Source organism: Hippoglossus stenolepis, chromosome 21 (assembly GCF_022539355.2).
Source record: "Hippoglossus stenolepis isolate QCI-W04-F060 chromosome 21, HSTE1.2, whole genome shotgun sequence".
NCBI classification, from domain to species: domain Eukaryota; kingdom Metazoa; phylum Chordata; class Actinopteri; order Pleuronectiformes; family Pleuronectidae; genus Hippoglossus; species Hippoglossus stenolepis.
Window position 1 is genome coordinate 12,722,346 of NC_061503.1, and position 17,294 is coordinate 12,739,639.

Genomic DNA, 17,294 nt, shown 5'->3' on the forward strand with positions numbered 1-17,294 from the left:
GAGAGTTGTTCCAAATTGTGCCAATCTTGAGTTCCTGGTGAAAAACATGGCATGTGAGGTCCCAGTGACCCAAAACCAAACCCAGGCATTAGGTGAGGCAAGTGAACCTTTGCAGCGCATTTAAAGAGGTTCCCTCACGCCTGCCCAAGAATGGGACCGACAGTTCAAAAGCATAAAGCCTTTGACTACAGCTGTTGCTGGCATGGAGGCATAAAAATGTCCACAGACTTGATGCCACAAAAAACTGTTCTGGTCTTTGACTCTTCAATCACTGTATGAACAGAAGAATACAAAATATTCGCCCACGACTTTCTTGGTCATTAATTTATTACATTATATACATTATAATATGAATAAGCTTCCGTCAGACAAGTTCACCTTTTGGTTAATCTTATATGAAAACAAACTGAACAAGATTCCTGACGTGGGTTGGCAGAGTGAATAAAGGTTTTTTTTTGACAGACGAAGGCTACAGTGCTGACAGGGTTGAAATCAAAGTGCCACACCAGAGGAGATCAGGTCTGCTTTGTAATTAAGAGATAATCTTTCTCGAGTCTGCTGCACATATAACTGAATTATAATTACGCATTAGACTCAGCCTTCAACGCAGTGTTCAATGCCTTGACATTGAGATTAAGTAACATCTTTATAACAGAGAAGACAGTTTAAACAAGTAAAAAAGGCAGAAAAACCAGCGAGGACAAAGTGTTTAAAGCATCTTAAGTTTTCTGAATTTCTCCTTTGACCAGATTTAAACTGGATCTGTGGCAGCAACAAAAACATCACGCAAAAAAGAAGAAGACACAACCCTATTTCCTGTAGATCCCTCCGAAAGAAAATTGTCTGACACTTTGGCAGGCACTTCTGAATTCGGTGGAGATAATCTTATAATAATCCGTCTACAGGCTCCGGAAAAAAAAGAACACTTCCACTATCGCTGGCGTTTCCTCGATGCTATGTGATGAGAGGTACATGAAAGTCTGCACTGTCAAACAGGAGAGGCCTTTTCGCTGGAGACTGATCTTTGTCAGCCTTGTGCAGGAGTTTAAACAATCCGGTTCCGATGTTCATCGGAATGCCCATGATGATGCACTCGGACACACCTGAAACAGAAGGACAGGAAGTGTTGAGACCTAATTGAGACGCAGAGTATATTGATCAATCTCATTAGAAAGAGGAAGAATGAGTTTACCACAAACAGAGTCCTTTTGTCCGAAGTAGGCGGCGTCGAAGAGATGATCGGCTGTTTTCTCGAAGGAGGCCAACATGAGCACACTCTCCTTCATTTTGGCTAAACCGAACCGGGTGATTCCCAGAATCTCCCCCTTTATGGAGAGAAGGCGGTGTCAGGTGAAACACAACACTAAACACAACACTAAACACTAAACACACACACACACACACACACACACACCTTATAGGACATGAGATCTGCGAGGAGCATGACGTGACGCCGGTCAATGCTCATTCCATGGTTCACCATCGTGTACTGAATCTCATTGATGATTGTGGATCTCGCAGCTTCAATACCCAAGGTCTTCTCAACCTAGAAAAAAAAAAGCTTGTGTGAGATACAAACAAAGAGCACTGGCCTGAAACTCATTATTATTCATAATGCAAACTGAGTCACCAGCTTCCTTCAATGAAAATCAAGGTGATTTTTATCAACACTCAGGAGTGGATGTATTTGAAAATGCAGGTCTCACTTTGGAGTAATCCAGATCAAATAAAAAAAACAACCTTCACAGACATGATCTAAATACAGCAGCGACAACTGACGTCTGTAAGAAATGAGTCAACTGGGACAATTTGGGTGAGAATGTAAAGAGGCTGCAGAACAAGAGATTATAAAAGTTTTTCTATAATTCAGAGTTTCACAAAGTTAGTTGCAAGACTATTAAAAGAGACACATGATGCTTTTTTCAGAGTTTCCCTTTCCTCTTGTGTGTTCTATCGGTTTTTGTGGATGTTAAAGAGAAGTTCAATTTCTAATGTTAAATTTTAAGTGTAATAATAAGTGTAAAAGATTCGGATCATTTTGGAACTGTGGAGGGACAAATTGGACTATGGCAGACCACCACAGTCCAGATAACCAAGGGGGAACAGTGACATAAGTAGAGGTAACAGTGGCACCTGAACTTGCCCATCTTACTCATCGGTTCAGGTGTCGGGGTCATTCATGCATCCTGCGGAACACAATCAATCTGCCGTAGGCCTGCAGGGACCTACTCCAAGCCACAGCACCACTGGCGTTAAGACTGGCGTTAAGACTGTTACCTCGAATGTATTGTTTGAAGTGGTCCTGCTGCCTTTCACACCATGCGTTGCCATGACAGCTCTCAGGTTGTCCCCCTCCACCAGCAGCTTGTACTTGTTCTTGCCGCTCTGCTCGTCGATGTGGATGACGGCTCGGCTGACCTCTGGTATTCCTTGAACCACCACCTTCCAAGTGAGAACAGAGAACAGTGTCAACAGAAGATAAAGATGAGGGCTGATGAAGATGAAGATAAAACAACCGCTTTTATCTACAACGTGCTAAGTTGTCTCACCTTAGGAAGATCCTCTTTTAGTGTCTGCAGCACGTAGTACATGGAGCTTTTGCTGTTCTCTCGTGGGGACACACACACCACCGCCTCGCCGTGCACAGCAATGTCTCCTGGTTTCACCCGCAGCTTCGACATGCAGATAGAGTAACGCACCGTTTCGGCATTTACCTGAAAAAAACACAGGAAATCAGAGGCAAAGCTTCCATTGTTATTCGCAACCCGATATTTAGCGCAGACTTCAGGGCTGCTTCAGCTGCAGGTTATTTCAACTCCAAAATCCAGGATGAGGGAAATAAATCAAGTCAATGTCCAAATGTGTTTTTTCCCCCCAATCTCCACAGGAAATGTCTTTTAATCCCACAGTTGAGTGAGACTATTTCCAGTTAAAAGATAATGTCACTTTAAATTCCCCTTCATTTCCAAGAGTTCTCCTCAGTTGCTTTAAAGGAAAAGTTTGTCGTTTTTAGAGAAAGTGTATTTGCTTATTAGAAAATTAGCTGATTTGCTTTCTCGCACAGAAAAAAATACACACACACAAAACACACTGTTCTCTTTGGTTTTTGTAAAGATCAAACACACAACATATGATTTTTTATTTAAAAGGAGATTTTAAACCTTAGAATAGAGCCAGGCTAGGAGTTCCCCTGTTTCTGCTAAGTGTCAAGCTAAGCTAACCAGCAGCTTCATAGTCACAGTGATGTGCATTGGCCCAAACTTCAAAATGTTCCATTAAATCGGCAGTAAGTGACCTGACTGAGACAGTATAACAAGACCAAAGTAGGAAACACGTCTCTTGAGCTTTGGCCTCTTTATATCTTGTTTGACTTTTCTTTAATCAGGCTAAAGAGATTATCTGCGACCTGATACTTTACAGTAACATGAGATGAGTCATAAAGTCAGACCAAGTGCGTATGTTACTCCTGAGTGATTACGTTTTAGTTTCCAAGAAACATAACGTGCTCGTCCCAGTTTTAAAAGTAAGAAAGTGTCGTTTAATAGGATTACTGCAGTTTTTATAACTTCATGATTTAATAACATATTTTCTTAGTTCTGGCCATTGTTCCTATTTATAATAATAACATGGTACTCACAATGTTTTAATTCCCAAAAAGCCACAAATGTCAAGCAATTCTTTGGAAAATAAAATGCTACCAAGATTATTGCAAAATGACAATGAAAACCACAAACTAAGACTCAAACTGTAACAAACCGGAATTAGTAAAACAGATGAATGAATCTAGGTGAGAATAGAACACATTGTGTTAGTAAAAGAGAAAGTGAGTGAGTTGTGATACCTCCAGTCGCAGCAGCCTTATTCTCTCCAGGGACAATTTAACCAGGATGAAACAGTCATCAGGTAGAAAAACCTCTTCGATGTACTCAGAGATCTGGAGAAGATAATGAGAGACTCCGGCTTTATGACAGATCTCAGCTTCAATTCATGCAAAATCTTACAAAAAGTCTCATTTGAAACCACTGGCGTCCTCGAGTGCTTCTATTTCAAGGCACTGACGTATTAGTGTCTACAACACATAGGAGGCAGGTGTGAGTACCTCTCCCAGCAGAGTCTTCTCAATCCTCCCCTTCACCAGCCGGCCAAAGTCAGCGTCGTCCTCCACATCCATATGAGCCGTGATTATAGGAGTGCTGAGAGGAGATGAAAGGACTTTCAGTCGCTTATTCAAAACAAATCAGGGACGTATTCATTAATGTGACACATTAACTACAATTACTGTGGCGGCTGTTTACTTCCAACAACCAGGCATGTTACAATTTACATGGAAACAGGAAAACATAACATAACACTAGTTATATATCACACCTGATGTTCTTGGAGGCATTGATGATCTCTTTGATGCGAGGCACCCCCAGAGTGATGTTCATGGACGCTACACCAGCGAAGTGGAAGGTTTTCAGGGTCATCTGAGTACCCGGCTCTCCGATGCTCTGGGCACACAGGGCGCCGACGGCTGAGCCCGGCTCCATCTGAGCTCTGTGCGAGGAGACACACGGTAAGAAACGGTCTCCGAGGGACGTCCTGCAAGACATTCTGGGCTCGTCACTTGTCAATTTCTTTCTTTAACAAAAATACCTCATGTATTTGTCTCTGCAGGTTTCAAGGAACTTCTCCAGCTGAGTCGGGGTGATGCGGTCCAGCTGATACAGAACTTTTGGCTGCGATACAGAGCAGAGACAGGTGGATCAGTTTCAGATGTAGTTGAGCTTAAGATTATATATATGGCACATTAATCACTGGTGTCTACCTCGCTGGTGCCGTTGTCGTTGATGCCGTACTTGTCTCGGGTCTTCTTGATCCTTTCTGAGATGCTCTTGATAAATTTCTTTATCTCCTACAGTTGAGGGGATAGAAAAATTCTCAGAGGTCTCGTCCAAGGGCTCTTTAAAAGATATTTCAGAACAAACACTGCGACGTCACCGAGCTGTTTGCTGCTTGACCACGATGCACTGTCATGCATTTGTTAGAAAACCACAGTAAAGCAGGTGAGATGTGGACAATGCAACCTCACATAAAACCCATTGAGCGACATCTTGATCAAATAACCTGAGCAGGAAGATGTCAGAGAGTGAATCTCAGCACACTGACGAAGACCATTCGTTGTTAAAGACCCAACAACGGGATTGTTAAATTCTCGCTGACACACCATTCTCAATTTGGTTAAAGCACAACCAGGCATGCTCCGTCACTCTACCTCCAGGTTCTTCCCTGAGCCTGTGTCAGTTAACGCCTTCGCAACAAGGGGAGGGAAGGTTCACATGTGTTACTAGCAGCACATCAATTAACTGCTTACACAATGACTGTATTTGTGCTTAAATAATTACATGCAAGACAACTGTCTTCTTAATTACTTTTTCCTCAATGACAAATAAATGACCAGAGAAACACTGAGTCAAAGGATATGCTTTGAATCGTGTTTTCTTGTAGAACATGAAGTATCAGTGCAACACGACCATGATTTACCACACGAGAAAATAGAAAAGGAAAGATGTTTTTGTAAAACCTATTGTTTCATCACTTAATAATAGAACGTTAAGAGAAAATCTACCATCTCCTCTTTAATTGTACACTTTTTTTTATCTGTTGGCATTCTTGTTCGCAGCTTGGGAATATAACGGTTCCAATTAAACTTGTGCTGTACATTTCCACAGCTGAAAAGGTTCGGCTTGCTGGCTCTGTATTTCTCTAACTATCAAAAAAATACCCCAAAAAATACCAAAACCAACAAGGAACTGATCCCTCTTGCAAGTACTGCCTATGTAGCCACAGCTACAGCTTATTTCTCTGTGGTATGGAGCTCCACTGTCGTCCAGGAACTATGGAAAATACCTGCATGAGCCACACCAGTGCAGGAGGTGACATGTTCCCTCATTATTGTGAACAGGCGCAGAGCAATTTAAGAGTCAATCCCGATGTAAATACTCACTAATGCACCAAATCTATAGAACTGTGGCAAAATTGTCCCAGACAAATGTACTACTCACTCCTGTTGAAAGACACTGTCTAATAATTGCAGTGTCCTACTGAGGGAGAGAAATGTCGGAGAAAAAATATGCTTTTATATGCCTTAAAAAACTATATTTGTGAGCCATTAATTAAGACGTACGTATTAAATCGGCCCAATAGAAGGCATAAATAACTTTGTGCGTATTCAGTTTTTCCTTGGACTTGCTGACAACAAAAAAACAACACACAATCTCAGGGTTATCCATGAAACCTTCCACATTGGAAACTTACAAATACATTTTTCTTATAATTGATGGTTTATTTTGCTTCGTGCTCATGAGGTTTGTTGTTGCAGAGGTGATGTTTCTGGAATTTGGATTGCAAGATTCTTTTCTGTATTTAAGAGGGATCTCTCAAAAACGGTCGCTTCAAGACACAAAAGGTCTTTGTTTGAACATTTTCACTTTCGAAATAGAGTATAAATGATTTTGAAGCTATCAGAAGTATGCTATGCAGCCTTATAAGACAGTCTGCACTTCCACAATGGAAACAAAGGGAACAATATTTGGAAGCTGCTTTTTCTTCATAAATCAAACAAAGGATCATATACGACTCATTAGTGGCACTGTGCTGTGATGGGTTTACCTCGAGGAAGCTGTCTCTGCAGCACAAGAAGTCAGCCCTCTTCATGACGACGTCTGCGGTGAGGACCAGCTCATTTTGACTGAGCGCCGGCTCATCTGGGCACGGGTAGACCGCCTGGGGGACAGAGACGGGATCAAAAGGTGATAATGGGAAACCTAACAAAGCAGAAGCACTCAGTCACGGGTCAACAGCTCCTGATGGATGAATGTCACAGCGTCTGGAATGATGTGAACTACTAACTGGAACCAAAACGTTTTTTTCTTAAATCGTATCACTTTATTGGGGGCCAGTGCTTTTCCTGTCTGATACAAACAGACGGATGTTTTTTTTCTGTTGTTTTACTTGAACCAATCTATTTATTATTCTTTAATGCAATCGGTTACGCACTTTACTTTACACACAAAACCATTTAATGAGAAGAAAACACACAAACAGCTGGTGATCTAATCTTAGTCCCTGTTATCATATTCTTACAGTTGTGACCATATGCACATGTGCAACATTCCAAAAATGTACCAAAAAAAGTGTAATTATATTGTCAGTGATTACATTACATTTGAATTATGTAGTTAATAATAATATGAAACTTTTTAGTATATTTTTTATGAAACATTTTTATAGGAAAGTGCTTCACTTTGTTTTGAAAGAGAAGAAAGAACCATGTTGAGGTAATGTTCAAGCCAAACCAAATTATCCTGCATTGTGGATAATGAGACTATCATCTTCCCTTTCCATATAAAAATGTGCAGCACATCTCTGCTGCTTTCAGCCCGGCGCAGTTGTTATTATCCACAAACATCGCCCACGTTGTTTAAATAGCAAATGTACCAGCGCCCATCAAAGCGACTCTTTGGTGTGTTCCGTCTATAATGAGGTGTGATCAGACGCAGGGTTGGCGCGATGCTATATTGAGGGAGTGAGAAGCGACTGCACTACTAATCAACCATAACCTGCTCTGAAGTCAGTGTCACTGTTATTTTAGAAATAGTCATATAGTGAGACTAATTCTCTCAGAGGTGAGCCAATTAATTTCTTGCCACTTATCAAGACTCTTTTTTTTTTTTACTGATAGACAACAGACTAAACAATATCAAACCAAACACTAAGTAGTGAGTAGTGCACTTTCAATGTCCATGAGTTGAGACATGGGAGAGCAAACAAAACAAAAACTGAATAAAGTGAAATGTGATCGCAGGAAGAAGAGGGGTAATGTAAAGGTCATGTAAGAGCCACATTGAGATTCTAGTGTTATGGTTTTGCTATGTGTAAGTGTGTGTGAAAGGAGGAGTTGACATGTGTGTGAATGTCACTCAGGATGAATAAGAGAACTTGTGGAGAACAAAGCCGGATCATGAATGGTTTTCTTTTTAACTCACCCGGATGTTGTCCAGGACCCTCTTGAACTCCAGCGGCTCATCCTTTCCCTCCATTGCAGCGGGGTCCAGACCGTCACCCCCATAAATAAACTGGATGACGTCGCCAGTGGAGCTGCGCACTGTCAGGTCGTACTGCGAGCACAAATCCTCCAGGGACTTCACCAGTCGCCTCTGTTCAAACACAGGAAGGAACACAAACAAATAAGAGAGAAATGATCAGACATCTCTCTCTATGTGAAAATACATCTACGATGAAACTCTGACTCACTCCTAAATGTTCCAGGGTTCACACTTGTACATATTTACATTCATTAATTACCATTAAGTGCTAAAATGATTAAATCTGAATCTAATTTCGATAATCTACTTCATTTAATACTTTTCGATTTGCTGCTTTTCAGTGTTTATGATTTCAAATTGATTTCAAGTCTGTGAGTTGGGGACTGCTGTTTGGTGTATTGTATTGACATAGGGATAGGGAGATTTTGTGATGTAGATTTTGTGATGTTTATGAGGTATTTTTGTATTTTAGTGTAGGTGATGATAGAATATTAGAAACTGGACAATGGCCCATCAGCTCAATAAAAACACACAATATCATTAGTTAGTGTAGCAGAGTAGTTTCTATCTTAAAACAATTTCTTACTTAAATTAGAAGAGCTCATACCTCAGCAAAGGCCAAGCAGTCTCCTTAAATTCAAATCAAGGTTCTTCCCTGATTTATATCGCATGCTTACTTCCAGTTTCGTGGAAATCGGTTCAGTAGTTTTTGCAAACAAACAGTCAGGGGTGTATAATGTAGATACACACCCACTTTGATTCAGACGTGTGACATCATTAGGCCGACAGCAGTGAATCATTGTACCTGCATGTATCCGGTCTCTGCAGTTTTCACAGCAGTGTCCACCAGACCCTCTCGACCAGCCATGGTGTGGAAAAAGAACTCTGTGGGCGTCAAGCCGGAGTAGAAGCTGTCGGCCACAAAGCCTTTAGCAGCAGGCAGCTGTAAAGAAAACAATTACAATGCAATGTCTTGTTTCAATAGTGTTGTTCCATTGATTGAGTTTTTCCCCCATTTGCAAGGGCTCAACCACCCCATTGTATATCGCAATAAACAAAACCAGCATGAATGCATCAGCATACATATCAGATATTATTAATAATCATGATTTTACCTTCGAGTGCTTTTCAAAGTGAGGCAGGGAGCGATTCTCAAAACCGTCAGGTACTCGAGAGCCACTTATGGCCTGCTGTCCCACACAGGCAATCATCTGGGAGATATTAATAAAGGATCCTGGACGTACACGCAGGAAACAGAAGGTAAGACGGAAACAATAATGAAAATACATGAAACAGAACACGCAAACATTTGTGCTTCAACAGAAGAGCAGCGACTAGTTTATGTTTTTCAGATACAGATTAGTTTCATGAGAAGAAATACTACATTATTTTTCAAACAGGAGCAGATGAGTTTAAACTAAATTAATTTATGGAAGAAAAAAAATTGATAATTGAAATAATTACTATTTGCAGCAGTGAATTGAAAACTGCAAGATGTGATAAATGTCATGTGTCATGTATTATCCAGAGCAATCTTATGAAACCCACTGAGTGACATCTCTAAAATACACACAAAGGCTGCACAAGGGTGAAAATAATATCCTGCTGATGTCACGGGTAATTACACCTTTGATTGTAACTCAGTGCAGTTTGGTATAAAGCAGCCACACAGGGGTCTGTACAAGAGACTGTACAAGAAAATAAGCTTCTATTATTGATTGAGAGAGATTTTGAGAACCTCGGGAAGATTCAGCCGAAACAAATCTATTTTTTTTTTTTTTTAAACCAGCATGTACATTATCAAGTGGTATTGGTAAGAGTAGTTTCCCTGGGTTATGCAGGTTCAAGGTCTCTACAGGACATGATGGGTTTATTTGAAGTTCATTCGTTGCTTCTGCTTTTACAAAACAAACATTTGTAGGAATATACAGAATCCAATTAAGATTTTATTACTAATCAAGTTTCATTTGCTGCTAGCTTACCTTTGGAGCCACAAAGAGCCATGACCAGAGGGCTGTTGCTCTTGTCCAGCTCCCTGAGGCAGGCACTTCCAGCTCGGTCTCTGATGACGGACAGCTCTCTCAGAATGAGAGCCTATTGGCAAAAACACATATGATGAATTACTCTTTGTTGCTGACACAAACAGATAAAAAACCCTGTTTGGAGCCTTTGGAAACAGCTTTGTTACTGCAAATGTTTCAACCTAGAATGACTGAGAGGTGTATGTAAATAACTTTTTTTGTATTAAAGTCAGAAATGAACGGATGAAAGAATAAAAATCCACAAACACAAAAGGGACTTCATCCATTAAATGTTTCTATCAAATCTATTTTAAATCACTGGATGGTTGATGTGCTGTTTCCTCCAATCATTCACAGTCTGTTTTACTAGGTGCATGAAGATTTTCATGGAAATTCATTAAAAGGAATTTTGGATGGTTTTCTTTTTCTTTTCCCCCCAGAATTAGAGTTTATTTTTACAGAAGCTTTCTTGGGCATCTATTAAAATTGAATTGTGTTTATTTACATATCAAGAGTTCATGCAGTGTTTTTTATAAATATGTCAGCCAATTTAGGTAGAAGGTTCTAATGGATCCTCTGGTTCTACTTTACAATCAGCAGAAATATTGAAAAATGAAATGCGTAGGGTTTTTGATAAGGATTCCTATAGTTTGTGTTTTAAAGAATTGTGAAAAAGACGTGCACAGAGGGTTGATGTTGTGTGAACGTGGCACTGAGCATCAAGCAGACACGTGTAAAATAACACCGCCATAAAAATATATGCATCCACACCTCCAGGGTCTCCTCTGCTGAACAGCCCGGCTGCTGCTGCAGCTTGCCCGTCTTCAAAGCTTCAATGTATTCATCACACTTCTTGTAACCATCGTCCAGCAGGTCCTGTTTGGCCTTCAGCAGACCCTGGCCAGGTGTCACATCACCAATTCCAATAGAAAAGCCTCGGTTGGCTGAAAGAAGGAAGTTAGATAAACATAAGTAAAGGGACATTCAATATATCTGTTTTAACTTAAAATTACAACTCGACCACACGATGGTACTGACCGATGATACATTTATAGGTATATTTCTGCAGAGATTGACAGACGTGTGACCGTTTTTTTTAGAGCAAATGTTGTAAAAGCCCTAGAGAGAGAACCTACAGAGATAGACAGGAGCGAGTCTCGCCAGACGGGACATGGCGTTGGCAGCCTCCAGCTGTCCCCAGTCTCGCAGCAGGATGTAGAAGATGTTGTTCTTGGAGCCCGATCCCAAGGTGCCCTTGTCCAAAGTGCCACACATCAGCTCACTGTTGTGGATCACCACGACTGCGAGGATGATAAGGGAATGTTTTTGATGGCATGCGATCACATAATAGAAACACAACCAGGATGAACAAGAATTACCGCCTCAGGGTTGAAAGTCTCTCAAAACCAGTCAAGTTGCAATTTAAACTCACACAGCACAGCGTGTTATTACTTTTGATGTTTTTTAATGAGCATTTACTGTGTTTCTGCAGCATCACTCAGGTTTCTACTATAAAAATGTCCAGATTTTCAGAGACACTCACACGAGTCGTTGTGACAGAGATCCTCTCCCTTGCCACAGTACTGTTTGCCCTTGGTCCGCAGGTTGGCCCTCACTGGACATTCCTTACTTGGCTTTAGAATGAGGCTGAAGATCTGTTTGCCTGTCCACAGAGCCATGGGCTGATGGACACAGGCACAGTAAAATATAAGTGGCAGGTCACACGTATAAAGTTATGCAAGGGGGGGCTTGCTTATGTAGGGGCCTGCCAGAGTGGGGTATATACCTTCATTATGGCCGGGTGGGGGAGAGAGATTTTGACTTTTTCATCTTTGCCCACCAGGATCGATGCCACTATCTGACAGGCCTTGGATCTGTCGAAGAAAGTGTCCTTCAGGGTCAAGAGGTACGCCCCTAGAGGAAGAAAGGAGCAGTAAACTTACTGATGATGAATAGAGGCCCTTCCTCCACATTTAACGTCATATATGCTTTTCCAGGTAAATGTACAGGATATGCTGTAAATTACAGTTTTCCCTTTCATCAATGAAACACACCAGTCGCCTCACTTCATACAAAAGGGCACTGCAACTGGCGGCCACATGTTGTGACACTGACCTGTCAGAAAGTCCTGAATAGCAGCAATCAGAGGTTCACCGTTTCTTGGAGTAACAAAATTAGCTTTTGTCTGGAATAAAAGAAAAATGATCTGTGTCAAGCTGCAGTCAGCATCTCCGGAACAATACACTTCCCAAAGGAGGCTTTTCATTGGTGAACGTCCACACTGACAGGTGCAATTATGCTGTGTGGGTCATGTAGGTGTGTAGTGATGATGTATACCCCCATCAGGACCAGGGCCTCAGCTTTGGCCTCTTCAGTCTGAGGTAGATGTAGGTTCATCTCATCACCGTCAAAGTCGGCGTTGTAGGGGGTGCACACGCACTCGTTGAACCTGAACGTCCTGTGAGGTTTGACTGTGGCCTGTGATGTGGGAAGAGTAAAAATCTATTATGTCCACCTTTCCTGCTCAAGAGATAAAAACTGTGACTTTAGAACTCAAAGAAAATTCAATTTGCAAACTGTTTGAACCTTCGTCTGTTTGGATCACAAATCATTTTCTCTATTCTACTTTTGTTTATGCAGTAGGTCAAAACCTAAACTTACAATGTGGGCCATGATACTGAGCTTGTGCAAAGATGGTTGTCGATTGAAGAGGACGATGTCTCCATCCATTAAGTGTCTTTCTACCACATCCCCGAACCTCAGCTCCTGTGCGATCTTCTCACGGTTTCCGTACTTCAAAAACCTGACAGACAGACAGGCAGGGTTCCTCTTTAGTTATGAAACCACATATCAGTGAAAACCTGGTTTACGTTTTGCCCCAGGAGCAGCCAGGCCCACCTTTTCATCTGCGTGTGACGGTTCTGGAGGAAGTTGGCTCCGGGGTGAACATCAGGACCATTACGAACAAGTTTTCTCAAAAGCTCCAGATTGGCCTTGTTCACCTATAACATAGAACATTATTTAGATAACTATGCTCTGGCATGGAGGTGGTTAGTTCATGTATTTGTTGTAGCTATGACGCAGGGCTTACCCGCTCTGGATATGTCAGGATTTTAGCCACATGCACCGGAACAGCCACTTCATCGATCCTCAGATTCGGATCGGGAGAAATTACAGTCCTACCAGAGAAGTCCACTCTTTTCCCTGAGAGGTTTCCTCTGAATCGACCTGAGTTTTTACAGTAGATAAACCTGTCAATGTGCAGTGGTACAAAATGTATCCACGCTAACTGCAAAATGACTAAACGAAATGTAACTTAGGCAGAGAAATCAATTAATGTCTCAACACAAAAAGGCTTTAAACATTCAAATGTCAAAGTTTAGATGCAAACATAAAAATACCTCTCTCTTCATCTCTCAGGCAGTATATGAGGGAGTAAGTTTGAAAAACCTTTCAGAACTGGTAAAAGCATTTAATATACACTGTACCTTGCTTCCCCTTGAGTCTCTGCACAAAGCCTCTGGTCCATTTCTTAGGGGCCATGTTGAGCGGGATGCCAGAAAGCTCGCTGTTAATATAAAGGGCACACTGCAGCTGCAGGAAATCCCAGTCCTCCATGATCATCTGAGTCTTAGCCCCCGTCATTCGATGCTGGATGATAAAAACAGTCCGTTAATAAGGGCTGCATGCATGAGAAATAGATCTGATAACTGCATTTAAGACAAACGACTTATAGTTGTGAGGAATTTTGGATAAATTTGATCAACAGACCACTCCAAAAACAAAAAAGTTTCTCTAAATTGGCAAGTTTTTAAAGTGTAGGAGAGAGATTTCCTCTCTGGCTTTACAGATAAAGAAATGTGTGCTGAGTAAATGTGATTTATTCTAGTCGGAGGCTGCTGGAATCTGAAATATTCTTATGTTTTCCTTTGCTAAAGGCTGATAATATCAGCTGCTTGTGGCCAGCTGGCTCAGCCGGCCTCACTGTTCTTAAGTTAGATCCATCTTTTACAAAGTTTGCTGTCTTCAAACTAGAAGCCAGAGTCTTACTTTTACACAGTTACATAAGCTGCCATTGCCAGCGACAGACACCAACCTTTTTGATTACGTCGTTGAGGAAGATTATCTCTGTGAGCTTCATGGTGAGGTCGTCCTCGTTGGTGCCCGACTTCAGGTCACTGACCACAGAGGGTCGTATGCAGAGCGGAGGCACCAGGAGGCGGGTGAAGATGAGGTCAGCGGGTTTCCCTGACTCAGGATTCATCAGGAGCAGGGGAATGTCTTCTTGGGGAATCCTCTTGAAAAGGTTTAGCACCACTAGAGGGTTCAGGTTTTCCTGGGAAATGGAAAAATGTGGCAAAAATAAAGGGTTGTGGAGCTAAAGGAGGAAGTATCTCAGCGAAGCAAATAAAGCAGGACGTGACCAATCATTCAAGGCAAACTTTGAACCTTTATTTTGTGTCTGTGTTTAAAATATTGAAGATTGAAACGCAGGCCTACTTCTTCCTGCCATACGACAGCTTGGTAACACTAACTGACACCCACACAGTGTGAAAGAGTGTGAAGTTCACCTGCGCTCTGGTCAGCAGGGGCTCCATCACTTTGTTGTGCTCGATGGCGATATCAAAAGACTGCAGGAAATCTGACACGAACTGATCCACCACCTTCTTGGTTGTTTTATACTTCTCATGGATGATCTTAAGCAGGCCGCACTTTTTCACTGGACCTTAAAAGTTAAAAGAGAGAGAACTTTTAGAGGTTCTCTATTCATCACATCAGGAGGGCTGCCACAAAGAGTCTGTGTCAAAGAGTAGATATCAGAACTGAAAAATGTTTTTCTCACCATTAAAAGCGGAACAGTTCAGACAGACCGTCTTTTTGCGGCATTTATCAGAGATCTTCTTCTTCAGCCCTCGTTTCTGGAGATAGGCCAGGTTAGGCCGTTTCAATAAGTCGTTGAACAGCAGTTTGTCCTCTTTCGACAACATTATGCAGGAACATGTCTTGCAAATCATCTGGATATGTGACAAAATATGACATTAGAAGGAGGGAACTGAATCAATGTTGCACACAGATGCTCAATTTGTTAAAATGTGACAAATGATTACAGGTTCTCCTTCTTGATGATAATGATAGTGATTTGATAATAAAACAGAAAATAATGTATATAATAATGCAAAGAAAGGAATTAACAATATAGGGGAACAAATCAAGTAAAACTTAAAAGCTTGACTTACTTTATAGTTTTATTTATAAACATATTTACTTATTTAGGAGTTTGAAAACATTGAGCCTGATGACACACGCACAAAAAAGTTCTGCCTCTTCTAATTTTGATACTCTGGTGACATCTAGAGGAAAATATATATTTTACACTTGCTAGTGCTACATTCAAGATAGAGGTGCTTTGATAACAGTGAGTAACATGAGCCTGTTGACTAAATTGATCTCCATACAAACCATATGCTAATTTCTTGCACAAGTTCTGGGTCCCCAAATAACAGATTTTTAAATATACAATATATCATCACATTGTTCACTGATCTGACTTTTAGATGTGTAAAAGTGACTTATGCAACATGTGTTATTTAAAAAAAAAAAACACTTGCCTGTAAGATTCCTATAGTGGCTTTGAAATAGCCGACATGAAAACATGGCAGCTCCAGGTCCAGGTATCCGTAATGTCCCAAGCAATCTGCCAGATTCTTCCCACAAGTCAGACACGGTCGGTCTTTCTCACTGGTGCCCTACAGGGAACACAGCAGACAATGGAGAAACACTTAGTGTGGTTATTACTTACGACCCTACTCATGATGCCAAAATACCGAATACCAAAATAGTAGGAAAGCTAATTTAGTACAACACCTTTCACAAATCGATATATCAATCGATAAATGAACCAGACAAAAAAAGATGGATACACATCTCGAAGATTAGACAGTAATGGACTAGACAGAGTGGGAATGTGTGAGTGTGTGTGTGAGTGTGAGTGTGTGTGTGTCTCGTACCATGCGGTGGTCCAGCACTCCATAGGGCAGTGGGGTGTGTTTGGTGTCTTGGCTGTACAGGTTTTTACTGACCACCTGGATGTGAGCCTGCTGCCGCATCTGCTCGGCTGATTTCATCCCAAAGCAGATGTGGCTTCTGTAAACAAACAAACAAACAAAAACAAACAAACAAAGGAAATCACTGTTTGGGTTCACATCGGAAAAAAATCACAACAACAGGGTGATGGCTGCTTTCCTGCTAAATCAGCAGATCTGTCTGATGAAACCTTGCAGCACAGAAAAGTAGTTCTGCTGTGACACATGCAAACAGGTAAACTGTGATGGGAAGTTTATCAGGGTGTGATTATCAACCTTTAGAGATATTTAGCAGCTTATTAATGCGGCATGATCCTCCACTTCTCTTTATTATCAACCTTAAGAGTTGTTTAGCAGGTTATTAAAGCAGCATTATCCTCCACTACCCTTCAATATCAACCTTTAGAGTTATTTTGCAGGTTATTAAAGCAGCATGGTCAACTACAACTCTTCATTATCAACCTTAAGAGTTATTTTGCAGGTTATTAAAGCAGCATTATCCTCAACTACTCTTCATTATCAACCTTTAGAGATATTTTGCAGCTTATTAAAGCAGCATGATCCACTACAACTCTTCAATATCGACCCACTGGAAAAACTTTTGCCACATTCCCCAGGATAGAGTGACAGATGCTAACCAGGGAGCTAACAAGCTAACTGGGGTTTACTCACATTTTCTTCGCCACATCCGTCTCTCTGAACTGCTCCTTCACCATTTTGGCGTCTTCCCTTGCACAGACAGCAACACGAGTGATGACAGGGTTATTCTGTCCCGGTTGCGGCGGGTTAAGCTTCGCGTGTGAGCCGCACGCTGTCACCTAGCTCCCCCATGTTGTGCTGATGCTAACAGCGGCGCTGCCTTCACGGTCCGTCGGGAAGTTAGACCTCTTAATTCATGGTGGTTAAAAAATGGAAAGCATGGTCATTTCACGTGGAAGCGGGGGAAAGTACTTAATTTTTATTAAATATGTGCTATTATAGTTGAAGAAGGGAAACATTGATTTAATCTCATATGATAAAGAGTCTGGAGGTAAAACCCAATCGACAGAATGTTAAAACAAGAAAAAAATACCTTCCTTAAAACTTCCCGAGCTTAAACA

The 17,294-nt window shown here is 41.3% G+C and overlaps 1 protein-coding gene across 2 annotated transcripts; it reads right to left on the reverse strand.

Annotated features, from left to right (window-relative positions):
* Nucleotides 1–309: 309 nt before the first annotated feature.
* polr3a (polymerase (RNA) III (DNA directed) polypeptide A) lies at nt 310–17,068 on the reverse strand. 2 transcript variants are annotated; one of them, XM_035145968.2, is made up of 32 exons: nt 16,867–17,068; nt 16,120–16,255; nt 15,721–15,858; nt 14,955–15,126; nt 14,683–14,837; nt 14,208–14,447; nt 13,600–13,762; nt 13,203–13,339; nt 13,010–13,113; nt 12,773–12,914; nt 12,449–12,589; nt 12,227–12,296; nt 11,898–12,025; nt 11,655–11,793; nt 11,248–11,412; nt 10,883–11,055; nt 10,073–10,184; nt 9,206–9,324; nt 8,896–9,033; nt 8,031–8,201; nt 6,655–6,768; nt 5,258–5,293; nt 4,811–4,897; nt 4,639–4,721; nt 4,369–4,539; nt 4,100–4,193; nt 3,842–3,934; nt 2,550–2,714; nt 2,278–2,442; nt 1,415–1,546; nt 1,193–1,325; nt 310–1,103 (listed from the first exon to the last, which is right to left on the reverse strand). In XM_035145968.2, the coding sequence occupies exons 1-32, from the start codon at nt 16,908–16,910 to the stop codon at nt 955–957; spliced, it is 4,209 nt and encodes a 1,402-aa protein (XP_035001859.1). In that variant the 5' UTR covers nt 16,911–17,068; the 3' UTR covers nt 310–954. The 2 variants fall into 2 exon arrangements, with proteins under 2 accessions (XP_035001859.1, XP_035001860.1); XM_035145969.2 differs by lacking the exon at nt 5,258–5,293.
* Nucleotides 17,069–17,294: the final 226 nt, after the last annotated feature.